The following is a 12,837-nucleotide window of genomic DNA, read 5'->3' as shown; positions in this document are numbered from 1 at the left end:
CCATTGGCTGCAACATAATAAAGTATGAATAAGTTCAAGGGACATGAACAGCTTTAGATGTCCCTGCAGAAGACTGCAGCATAAACTATGACAGCAAGAAAGCAGGTAAAATGTGAAAATATAAATATTCTATTAGTAAAGTTTGCACTAAAGGCTCAGCTGTTTTGTTTGCCACCAGATGTAACACGATATGTGTTAAACTATATAGTATGCTGAGTAATGCACAGGAAGCATATACGTTAAAGATTAGTGGAACTTAAAACCAACATCATACTTTTTTTCTTAGAACCATCAAAATTTACATTTTTTTTTTAGATGGCCCCGGTCTGGCTCTTCTAAGAAAATTTCAAAACACACACACAAAAAAAAAAAAAACAACACAAAGAACTATACTGGAAAAAAAAAAAGAAAAAAAGAACTATACTGTGTGCCTTTGAGCTTGTTGGGTAACTTTTTGGCTTATTAAGTACTGAATATTAAGTATTGCACAATGCACATGCAACACTTCTCCTTACTTCATTGTTTCCTCTTTCATATCAAATAAAACATTTCCATTTAACAAGGGTACACAACTGGACAATGGTAAGATATAAGACAAAACTTTTTTACCAAATGTACAACAGAAGAATTAGAAATGCTCTTGTTGAAAGATAGCTCATGCGTGGAAGGGAACACAGCCACAATTTTATGTAAAACGTTTTATGCAAAACATAAATGTATAAGTTGTGCATATGTTATTTTTAAGAGCAGCTACCATTATTGTAAAAGGTCAAAAGCCGCATATATTGTCAGTTATGAAACTCTTTTTTTTTTCTGGAAGCTCTTATTTTAAGTCAAGAAACCCTCCATGATTAATTTTTACCTGGAACAACAATAAAAGCAGACTAACATTGTTCTTTTTTCCATTTAAAAAAAAAATAACTTGGCTTTAGTTCAGCCATAACATAAAAACTTATACAAGTTATACATTTGCATTGTTAAGGACAAATAAAAATACCCTGTAATGTTTCCAAGGCTGCCCAAAAACATCTCTAAATATGTCAAATAAATGATCATGAATTGACCCAGAATGCAAAGTCTCCATTTTCCTCCACTGCTCTTTTCACATCAAATCTTCTTCTTTTAATTTGAGATTCCAAGATAACAGTCTGCATAAAAGCTGATGTGTTGTTCTTTAGTCAAACCTGATGCTTTCAGGCTGATTTTGAGCTTAAAGCAAGAAACTGATTCAATAAGTCTGCTGCAGATTCTTATTATTAATTATTTCCTCCTATTTTTTGGGTTCTCCATTTAATTTTGAATTTACAGTTTACCTTTACAGCAGCTGATTATTCTCTGTAACACTGTAGCATGTGGTATCTCAACAGTAAACCTGGAGTTTTCAGAAATTTATCCTAAATGTGAACAAACTGGAAAAGTTTGGACTGACTGAAAGGGCAGACAGGCGTTCTGAAGCGGCTGTCTGCCCTTTACTCTGTTCCTAGTTCCACAAGCACTTTCTGTAATGGTTATGTTATTTTACTCCCCTGTCTTAGGTTTTCTGGCTACTTTGAGTTTTGTCTTGTCCTGTCAGCTTCTTAGTTTAGGTTTGGTTTCTGATTTATTTTATGTTTTGAGCCTCTGCACTGATGTCTGGTCTAATTACTTACTCTGCACAACTGCCTAACTCCACCCCTGCTGCAATCACCTCTTACCGGTTTCACCTGCTTCCACCTCCATATAAACTGTTGAGACCAGACATCAGTGCCAGGTCGTCTGTTTGAGTATGGGTGAGTCTCCTCCTGCAAGTTTCTGTTTATTGGTTTGCTTTTGGATTTTTGACCCCTTGTCTCCAGTGATCTGAGCCATCCTGTTCCTGTCTGTTCCTGTCCTGCCTGCCCCGTTAGTCTGTTTATTTTTGTGATGTTTTTTGAAATGACGGTCCTTCTTGGTTTTTCCCTGTTTTGCTTTTTGTTAATAAAAGAAGATCTAACTGAACCTCTGCTGGTCTGGCTGAATTCTGGGTCCGCTTTCTCAGTTCATTACACTTTCACTGTCTGTGTACTTAAACCCATGCCTTTTCATTAAAGTGACAGAAAAACAATACACACCCTGACATATAGGATCCTGCTTTGTCATACTCTCATGTCTAGGTACAGGTCTGGTTTCCTCCCTCTCTCTCTACAGCAGGGCATGACCGGCAGGTGCATTCCATCAGGACTGATTAGTCCTTAATAAGTAGCTGGAACCAGGAGGAGAGTGTCAGTTCATTTACGCTTCAGCGTGGTACAGACCAACTCCTTGATTAAACCCTAGTTACCTTGTGAACCTAACCTAGTCCTGTGTTTTTATTCCTCCTAGTACCCTGGATCTTACCAAAGAGACGCCTTGCCAAGAACCACAGACTCTGGAACCGTATCAGAGACACTCCCAGCAAACCTGCCGAGAACCCATGAAGGACCTCAGACCATTCATCTGCTCAGCCCTCCTGCCTGAGCTCACCTGCCTGTCCACCCTCCAACCAACCAACTGGAGAGAACTAACCGGACCTGTACTGACAACCTGGACATCACTCCCCCAAGACCAAATCCAAGCCTCTTCTTCAGTGAGTTCTTCCTCACAAAATATCTCCACCAGTCCAGTCCAACTTATTCACCAGTCTCTTCATCTTTCCCAGCAGAGCCCGGAAAACCGTCAACCTGCCGACACCCTTCCCTGTTCAAGCCACAACTTAACAATAAACTCTTTAACCTGTCTGCCTCTGTAATTGTTCTCATTTAGAGTGTTTTGTCTTAAACTATGACAGCTTTTCTTAGAATAATTACACACAGAAGATTTTCAACAAATATTTTTATATACATGTGATAATTAGAAATTAATATTTATTACTTATTAATGACAATCTCAATTGGTTCAATGTCTCATCTTATCATCCCTAAAAGGTTATTTCTAGGAAAATTTACTTCGGAAAACATTCTCAGAAAACCCAGAGGTCTTGACTAGACCACATGCACCTCCTGCAGCTCCTTAAATCCTCAGCAAACAAACACAAAACAGCCCTGCCTCCCAGCAGAGATCCTCTATTGAAAACAGTGCTCACACAAACACACTCAAACCAGGACCATGACAACTTACTGCAAGTTCCATAAGCATCACAGGTGTAACAGATGTAGGTTTTGTTTTTTTCTGAGTTATGACAGAAGTTATGAACCAGATCTGATCAAGGACTGTAACTCTGCATAATTACTTTGTGTCATTTCCCCATTTTGTGGATGATAGCATGTTTAGAGGCTCTATAAGTAGCCTGTGATTCTGTGGTGAAGGCAAAAAGTTGCTGACTGATTCAGGAAACAGATCTTTCTGCATCAGGTTGGCTGATAACATTTTGGCTTATCTTTTTTACTCCATTATGAGATTGAATGTTCTTATCATGTTTGTTTAATTTCACTTGATTTCAGTTTTCAAATCTGCATCATCTCATCACCTCATCATGAAGCTGCTGGCTGTGTGTGTCCTGGTTTTTTCTGTGATGGCTCAGACCAGAGCTGATCGTGAGCATTTCTTAAGTACTCTATTTATGTTGCAAGACTGACACAAACAATCTCACTAACTCCTGTTTATAATGTCCACAGCTATCCAAGATGATGGTTCCACTGATCAAGGTAAGTGGGTCTGTTTTTTGTCATTGTTTTATGCCTCAGTGTGAGGGATAAGAACTGTAATTAATCCTTAATAAATAGGACATTTATGTCTCCTTGTAGAATCAAAACATAAAAACATTATTATTCTTCAGTTTATCCAGTAGACTTATATTAAAAAATGTATTCTCTGATTCTTGCAATTACATTCAAACTACTATATATCTCGGGGTTATTTTTTGTGATTGTGACCAAAGCTTTTACCCCTGTTAAAAGCTCGTAGTTAGCAGTCCAGCATATCACCATCAGCGAGTTCTTTGCTTTAATCGAGAGACAATTTTAAACAAAGTAAATCAAGTTGTCTGATTAATGATTGTGACAAACTGGGCATCAAAAATTTAAACATACAGCTGTTGCATTGGTACTAACCAAGTTATGTTTTTAATGCATTTAATCTTGTTATGAACGTGAATCAGGCAAACCCAGTATTCAAATCAAACAAGCGAGGTATAAGCAAAAAACAGGATTTTAATAATGAAACAGGGACAGGCGGGCTCAATGATCAAAAGGGCAGTCCAAAATCCGGTACACAAAAGGCAGTCCAAAATAGGCAGAGGTACAGACAGGGCAAAAGCAAGCTCGGATAATCATGGGACAGAATCAGGTCGGTAAAACGGTAAATCAGTAAGACAGGGCAGGAAAAACAGATCAGGGAACAGGCTGGCTCAGAATCAAAAAGGCTCTCAGGTTAGCATCAACAGGTCAATCAAGAAAGGAACGCTGGAACTAAACTCACCGTGGGCTCGTTAATGATCTGGCGGAGAACTAAAGACTGAGGCAGAACTATATAGTGAAGTGCACAGGTGAAATGGAGTGAAAAATAATTACAGGGAAACAGCTGGAACTAATCAGAGGCAGGGAAGTGACTGACAGAGTTCTGAACTGATAGGTTGGTGACTGCTGACAGGGGAGTGACAACCTAATAGGGTAAACAGGGAGGTGAGCTGGCAGGTGAACAGAACTGAGCTAAAAGCTTACAGAACCCTAACAGATAGTATAAAACAAAGAACAAAATCAAACCACAACAAAACTCAAACTATTCCATAATTCCAAACTAAGACAGAACCTAAAATCATGACAGAACCCCCTCCTTAAGGCCGGATTCCAGACGGCCTAAAGCAAGACAAAGAAGACAGACTAGATCGGGTGGGTGGAGGGAGGTGCAGGACGGAGGGCTAGAGTCAAACAAATGTCCAAATACAAACTAAAACAAAGCAAGATGAGTCAAGTTCTTAGGCGGGCGTCCAGGAGGAGGCCGTCGGCAGAACAGGACCCTCAGGATTCGACGCCTGGAGAGAGAGAGAACAGAACCTGGCGCCGTACTAAAGGCTGGAGACGGCGCCAGACTAAGAGCTAGAAGAGACGCCTGGCTACAGAGTTCAGGAGGCGCCCGGCTACAGAGTTCAGGAGGCGCCCGGCTACAGAGTTCAGGAGGCGCCCGGCTACAGAGTTCAGGAGGCGCCCGGCTACAGAGTTCAGGAGGCGCCCGGCTACAGAGTTCAGGAGGCGCCCGGCTATAGAGTTCAGGAGGCGCCCGGCTACAGAGTTCAGGAGGCGCCCGGCTACAGAGTTCAGGAGGCGCCCGGCTACAGAGTTCAGGAGGAGCCTGGCTACAGGCTTCAGGTTCAGACGGCCCCTGGCTACAGGCTTCAGGTTCAGACGGCCCCTGGCTACAGGCTTCAGGTTCAGACGGCCCCTGGCTACAGGCTTCAGGTTCAGACGGGGCCTGGCTACAGGCTTCAGGTTCAGACGGGACCTGGCTACAGGCTTCAGGTTCAGACGGGACCTGGCTACAGGCTTCAGGTTCAGACGGGGCCTGGCTACAGGCTTCAGGTTCAGACGGGACCTGGCTACAGGCTTCAGGTTCAGACGGGACCTGGCTACAGGCTTCAGGTTCAGACGGAACCTGGCTACAGGCTTCAGGTTCAGACGGGGCCTGGCTACAGGCTTCAGGTTCAGGAGGCCCCAGGCTACAGGCTTCAGGTTCAGGAGGCCCCAGGCTACAGGCTTCAGGTTCAGGAGGCCCCGGGCTACAGACTTCAGATGCTCCCAGACCCTTTAACACCCAGAACCTCAGCAGTAACCCTTCCAGAACCTCCGACAAAGAAAGCTTGGTCAGCCACTTGGGAAATTGGCTGTCTAGCCAAAGGTGAGGGGGTAAGAGCTTCAGAAGAGGTCCAGGGACCTCTAAGTCTCCATGGGGCTCTGGGTGCTTGTCTTCTCGGCGAGACCCCCGACGCTTGTCGTCTGGATGAGACCCCCGACGGAGCTTGTCGTTTGGATGAGGGCCGCGACGCCGCTTGTCGTCTGGACGAGGGCCACGACGCCGCCTGTCGTCTGAACGAGGGCCACGACGCCGCCTGTCGTCTGAACGAGGGTCACGACGCCGCTTGTCGTCTGAACGAGGGCCACGACGCCCAGTGTCCCGATGAGCCCCAGAGTTGTGGCCTGAAAGAGGGCTCGTCTGAACCCCCTCCTCGTGGACCAGTGGTAGACCCTCCTGGGTTGCCACGTCGCAGACTGGCGGCAGACCCTCCTGGGTTCCCACGTCGCAGACTGGCGGCAGACCCTCCTGGGTTCCCACGTCGCAGACTGGCGGCAGACCCTCCTGGGTTGCCACGTCGCAGACTGGCGGCAGACCCTCCTGGGTTCCCACGTCGCAGACTGACGGCAGACCCTCCTGGGTCCAAGCGTCGCAGACTGGCGGCGGACCCTCCTGGGTTGCAGCGTCTTGGGCCGGCTGCGGACCCTCCTGGGTTGCAGCGTCTTGGGCCGGCTACGGACCCTCCTGGGTTGCAGCGTCTTGGGCCAGCTGCGGACCCTCCCGGGTTGCAGCGTCTTGGGCCGGCTGCGGACCCTCCCGGGTTGCAGCGTCTTGGGCCGGCTGCGGACCCTCCTGGGTTGCAGCGTCTTGGGCCGGCTGCGGACCCTCCTGGGTTGCAGCGTCTTGGGCCGGCTACGGACCCTCCCGGGTTGCAGCGTCTTGGGCCAGCTGCGGACCCTCCCGGGTTGCAGCGTCTTGGGCCGGCTGCGGACCCTCCCGGGTTGCAGCGTCTTGGGCCGGCTGCGGACCCTCCTGGGTTGCAGCGTCTTGGGCCGGCTGCGGAGACTGTGCTGCTTTAAAGCTGCCGGAAGCCGGCACTGGAGCTGAGGTAGAGGGCGGGTCCTCTGGGACAGGTGCAGGTGCCGAGGCGTCGGCTGGACCCTTGGGAACAGGATCGGGTCTACTATAGAAAGCCTGGAGAGCCGCTCTATAGTGCCCCTCAACCTCCTTTAATTTAGCCTCCAGCTCCTCTGAATACTGGCTGAAAAGAGCCTCCCTAAGGTGTTTAATAATAGGGGCAAAAGTTCTTATCTGGTTCTCCAGAGCCAGATCCTCAGCATCACGGGCGCCACCAGGAGGCGCTGTGGGCTGGTCAGCTCTGGGGAGCACCGGACTCCGATCCACTGGGCAGGAAGTGGCAACGGACGGGCGCGGTACTGGCTCACCTGTTGGCCGAACAGAACGGGTGAAGGAGCGACCCACAGGTTTCCGTCCCCTCCTCCGACCGTGGGACGGCAGGACTTGCTGGAGGTTAAAATCTGTTGGTAGAGCCGGGATCGGCGGAGCCCACAGCGTTCCCTGCATCTCCTCTTCTGGAGGGAGAGAGAGAAAAAGATCCGGACGAAGATCCTGTACCACCTCAGCTTCGACCTCCAAAAACAAAGTTGGATCAGGAAAAGACCCCTGGGCGGAGCCGACAGCGGTGTCGCTGGGTGAGTGATCCCTACTATACCGAGCCGAACCTGAATTAGTTAAAAAGAGCCCTCCCAAGCGTAGGCTCTGAGCAGGCAGCGAGTTACTGCTGCTGCGGCTACTGGAGAGATGGCGTCTGGGACCGACACCAGGGGGACAGAATGCCAATCTGGAACCCTCCAAAGCCATAGTTTGTGGAGGGGGGAAAAAAAACAAAAAATTTAAGGGGAGGAAAAAAAAACCTCTACAAGCTTGTTTGGCGATAGGTTTTAGGGGGGCCAGATCATTGTGTTATGAACGTGAATCAGGCAAACCCAGTATTCAAACCAAACAAGCGAGGTATAAGCAAAAAACAGGATTTTAATAATGAAACAGGGACAGGCGGGCTCAACGATCAAAAGGGCAGTCCAAAATCCGGTACACAAAAGGCAGTCCAAAATAGGCAGAGGTACAGACAGGGCAAAAGCAAGCTCGGATAATCATGGGACAGAATCAGGTCGGTAAAACGGTAAATCAGTAAGACAGGGCAGGAAAAACAGATCAGGGAACAGGCTGGCTCAGAATCAAAAAGGCTCTCAGGTTAGCATCAACAGGTCAATCAAGAAAGGAACGCTGGAACTAAACTCACCGTGGGCTCGTTAATGATCTGGCGGAGAACTAAAGACTGAGGCAGAACTATATAGTGAAGTGCACAGGTGAAATGGAGTGAAAAATAATTACAGGGAAACAGCTGGAACTAATCAGAGGCAGGGAAGTGACTGACAGAGTTCTGAACTGATAGGTTGGTGACTGCTGACAGGGGAGTGACAACCTAATAGGGTAAACAGGGAGGTGAGCTGGCAGGTGAACAGAACTGAGCTAAAAGCTTACAGAACCCTAACAGATAGTATAAAACAAAGAACAAAATCAAACCACAACAAAACTCAAACTATTCCATAATTCAAAACTAAGACAGAACCTAAAATCATGACAAATCTTGTGTCATCTTGATGTAATAACCTATAGAGGCAACTGTGATAAATAAAATATAACTATTTTTACATGTTGGGCAATTGTAAGGGCATGAATGGGAAAGAAAAGTAATAATATTTAACTTCAAAACTTGTGCAACATACGCAATGCACCTTTCATATAAGACTAATGGCATATAAAATGTCTTTACCTGAGACTCTCCATCTGTTTGTTATCAGAAGAAGTTGACTTGGTCCAGAGATCTTCTTGTCCTCCCGGCTGGTCTCCAATCAAGAATCGCTGCTTTCGCTATGTTCCCAAACCCATGACCTGGGCTAGAGCTGAGGTGATTTCCAATACTGAGCTCCTATTTTCTTTTATTCTCTCTAATTTCAAAGTTCTTAATTAACAAACCCCAGCTGCTATTAGATAATTCTGTGTTTGTCTGTAGAGACACTGTCTGTCCATGGGGGCACACCTTGCATCAGTTAATTGCTTGAACGAGTACCATCAGGTTCAGTCTCTGATAACTACGGCATCTCACGGGTCCAAAGAAACATGGATTGGAGGCACTAACGCACAGGAGGTATTTTAACTTGTAAAGTCTAATTATTAATTATTTTGTGAAACACTGAATGAAACATGTCATCTGCTGAATTCTTTCTTTCAGACGAGCATTTGGTTTTGGAGCGATGGAAGCCCTCTGCACTACACAAACTGGTGTCACGGAGAGCCTAATAATGGGGGAAACAGGCAGCACTGTTTGCAGATGAACTATTCTGGTAAAAAAAATATCACACATGATTGTGTTTTCTTAGAAGGTAAAGGGACTCATTGGTAATTAGCTGGTGTACTTTGTAAGTAAGTGTTTTAGCTGCCATACACATATATTTACTGGATTAAAAGGTAATTTCCCATAATTATAATACTGTGGATGCTTTCAGGGTTTTTGTTTCTGTGATGTTGACTGATTTGTTCTCTTGCTCAAAGGTGAAAAGTGCTGGGATGACGACACCTGTTCTGTCCGTCGTCCTTCTGTCTGCGCCAAGAAAATCTAATGAGTCAGATGTTCACAAAGATGCAGGATCCACATGAGGACTGGTGTTACGTGTTTCTGTTAACCTGCCTTTTTGAAGCCTCAGATATCCTAAAACTCATTTCTGCTTCTTTCCTTTACATAATTTCTCTGTTTTGCAACCTAGTAAAATGAAGCCAAAAATAAAGAGCGGGTGGATTTTCTCTCTAATTAGAGCTGAATGTGTTAAAAAAAATTACAATTTAAGCTAAACTTTCTTGTTTTCTTCAGCCTTTCAAAAATAAACCTTTGAAGCATAAAAACAAGATTTTGTGTGGTTTGTTCCCTGCCTTTGATTTATGAATGTTTACCTTCTGTATTATTTCAGCTTTGGACTTCAATATAAACTTCAGTCTAACCAGTCTCTCACCATTCTCTTCCACCAGTACACTCTTAATTTGTTTAAAATATGTTTAATATGGCTGTGTTTGCAAAACTTACAGTGATATGTATAACTTTCACGGGTAAACACCACTGACTTGACTTAAGCCTATTGACTCTTTCAGTGACAAAATATCAAGGACCTAATTTCAGTTAATCTTTACTGTGCTACGAATATGAACATTAGTTCATATATGTTTGATTTTATTTAGTGTTTTGTCTTAAAACTTCTCTAGGATCTCAAGTTTCCACCAAATGTTTTACATTTGTGGAGAATTCAAACAGACAAACTAGCATTAGTGGGTTCCATCTGACTTTAGCATTTTGTAATTCTTGTAATAATAACCTATAATAGATAACATACAAAAAAGGGCATGCAATTATTTGAAATGTTTCTGATATATTATTTTCAGTGACACAGTTCTCAAAATAAACTGGCAGTTATATTAAAAAAAACATTTTCCAATGTTTCCATGTGTTCATACAGTGCCCTCTAGTGGATTATGTTTGTATCATTGTTCCTGCTTCCTAGCTCTGGGTCCAGTTCAGAACCCTAAAACTAAACACTTGGTTCAGTTCTGCCTCCTACTTCAGCTGTGTGCTGGTGCTTTTAGGGAAGCTCCTTAGATATTCTGCCTTCTTCTCTTGCTTTCTGCATTTTGATTACATATCTTTGTTCTCAATTTTTGTTTTCTGTATTTCGTGCCCTAACGTTATTACATTTTCTATTTTTCAGAATGTTTTTGTCTGATTAACCACTTTCCAACAGACAGTCAACTGAAGAAGTGAAGTAGCAACACCATGTCACTCTATCCTAGTCTGGTGGGAAATCTCCACAACATCAAAGCCAACCTACTGTAGAAGATTACCCTGCACAAATCTCAAATACAGAAGTTGACTGCATACATGCATAAAAATAATAAATACTTAATTGCCCGTGATGTGTTTGGGAAAGGTGTGGGCGTTCTTTAAATGTGACATCCTGATTCAGTTCCACTGAAAGTGCTTCTGAAGTGTAAATTAAGAACATCTCAGACTTGCATAAAACAGAGCAAACAATCACCCTTCTGGATGATGTTTGTTTTTACTTAGAGACAGCTGGAGATGGGTCTATCTCAAATGATCAATAACTGCTCATCCTTGATATCCTCTGTCAGCATACAGAGATATGATAACCAAGTGGCAGCAAATACAAGCTGTGAACTAAAAGTTACCAAACCTCATGGATTGTTTGTATCCCCTGTGAAAGAGAGACTTAGAAAAAAAAACTGTCTTTGATAAATTAAAGTGTTTCAAAAAAATGTCAACATTTTCAAGAATTGAGAATCTGGAATCTTTATTGTCGTTATCTGTTACCGGAATGACATTTTTTTTCAAGTAAATGCACACAGATTACACATAACATGCAATAAGATGTAACCTTTCCAAACATTGTTTTTCCCTTTTTTCCTGAAATCAGTCAATTGCAGTGACCAAGACTTCCTGAGAAGTGGGCAAACAGTCCTTAGCAGCTAATAGACTCATTTATGAGTATAAATTTCAGATAGCAGTCCCTTTATAGACAATATAGATTACTGTGCAGTAAAGTGAATGTAAATCATCTTATTTAAAAAATACATATGTTTGTAATATTGTATACGCAAGAATGTCTTCAATAATTTTAAGGATATAATAATCCACTGGGATAAATATCTGGATCACAGATCAGGCTGAAGTAATAATGCAAAGTTTCTTTCTGCCTGCCCTAGACAATTATTGATGTGTGTGAGAGAGAGAAGCACAGAGAGCAGAAGATATGTTCCCAGCTTCCTCACAGAGTTCAAATTTAGGGCTTTTTTATTTTTACAGGCTGAATATAGAGTATTCACACTATGCTGCAATGATTTGGTGGAGGTTTCTTTGGATCGCATCCGCCGGCTGTGGCGGAGCAAAGGTTCAGAATTCTCCACAGTGACAGTGACAGCTTCTTGTCTTGTCAGCCGCTGCTACTCTGCCATCCAGTAGCCTCCACACTGCCAGGGGTTTACTCCACACCGCAGCAGCTGCCAAGAGAGAAGGATCCGCTATCTGTGTGAAGCTCAGGCTGGCCATTGGTGATGCCCTCAGGCCTATTCAAAGAAATAGCATTACCCTCCAGCGAGCTGCATTTAAAATATTGTATTCAGTTGCTGTTCCTTGGTGACTCCTGCTTTAGAGACAACTTCACAGCTTACAGTGTAGATTCCAGTTTTTGCCTCTTGGTAGTATTGAGTCAGCAAATAAATGTTGATCCCCCCCCTTGCTCCACTGATGAACTTTAGCTGGCTTGCTGGCCACATTCATGACCAATCACCGACGAGCAGTCTACTCATGCAAGAGTAATCCTCCACTCAACCACCACCATATTCCTTCTGAGTAGGGGTGAGACAACCCAGCCGGGTAGGGAAAAAACTCTCGAAGCGTGCTGAGTCGAGTAGAGTGTAAATGTCCCATTTATTAACCCCTTTAGGTTGATGTGGATGTTGAGGTCACTGCTACTGTTTGAGTGCCAGAAAAACTGAATATCACGCTAAACTTCAGGACCCTGGCTCTGATGTAGTCTTTAGGGAACACAGTTAGACAATTGACAACACAGCTTAACTTTATGAGCGTGCAGGCAGGTGTTGATGTTCTTGTGGCTCAAAGCAAATTTTGGTCCCAACTGCATCCCTTTAAAACAATATTTCAGTCGTTAAATCCGAGAGATCCTTAGCAGATTTTTTTCATCTAGTTTGGTAAAGCCAGTTTAGCTGAGTTGAAGGAATAAACGTCAGACTTGCCAGAGGATATTTGAAGAATAGAGTTGCTGTTTCAGTTCTCAACTAACCAAAAATTGCTGAGCTAGAAAATTAAACCAAAAAGAGACATTTGTTAACGACAGAAAAAAATGTAATTGAATCTGCTGTAAATGCCATGTTTCATCTCACTTGTCTTAATGTAAACTAAACACATTTTTTCTGTTAATGTTTCATGTTGGATTACTTGTTATGGAGTCTAGA

The 12,837-nt window shown here is 43.8% G+C and overlaps 1 protein-coding gene across 4 annotated transcripts in view; it reads left to right on the top strand.

Moving 5' to 3' along the window:
* LOC105924423 (ladderlectin) overlaps nt 1-9,693 on the top strand; it is a 34,247-nt gene extending 24,554 nt beyond the window's left edge. The window contains exons 1-7 of one of the 4 annotated variants that reach the window (XM_036129285.1): nt 2,386-2,584; nt 3,438-3,530; nt 3,612-3,641; nt 8,604-8,710; nt 8,816-8,950; nt 9,035-9,146; nt 9,355-9,693. In XM_036129285.1, the coding sequence (XP_035985178.1) occupies nt 3,470-3,530; nt 3,612-3,641; nt 8,604-8,710; nt 8,816-8,950; nt 9,035-9,146; nt 9,355-9,422 (513 nt within the window). In that variant the 5' untranslated portion in view covers nt 2,386-2,584; nt 3,438-3,469 and the 3' untranslated portion in view covers nt 9,423-9,693. Of the gene's footprint in view, nt 1-2,385; nt 2,585-3,318; nt 3,349-3,437; nt 3,531-3,611; nt 3,642-8,603; nt 8,711-8,815; nt 8,951-9,034; nt 9,147-9,354 lie in introns of those variants that run through there. The other 3 variants (XM_036129287.1, XM_036129284.1, XM_036129286.1) reach the window with 3 other exon arrangements.
* The last annotated feature ends 3,144 nt before the right edge of the window (nt 9,694-12,837 follow it).

This window comes from Fundulus heteroclitus, unplaced genomic scaffold, assembly GCF_011125445.2.
Source record: "Fundulus heteroclitus isolate FHET01 unplaced genomic scaffold, MU-UCD_Fhet_4.1 scaffold_153, whole genome shotgun sequence".
Classification (NCBI taxonomy): domain Eukaryota; kingdom Metazoa; phylum Chordata; class Actinopteri; order Cyprinodontiformes; family Fundulidae; genus Fundulus; species Fundulus heteroclitus.
This window is presented reverse-complemented; position numbering and strand designations above follow the sequence as displayed.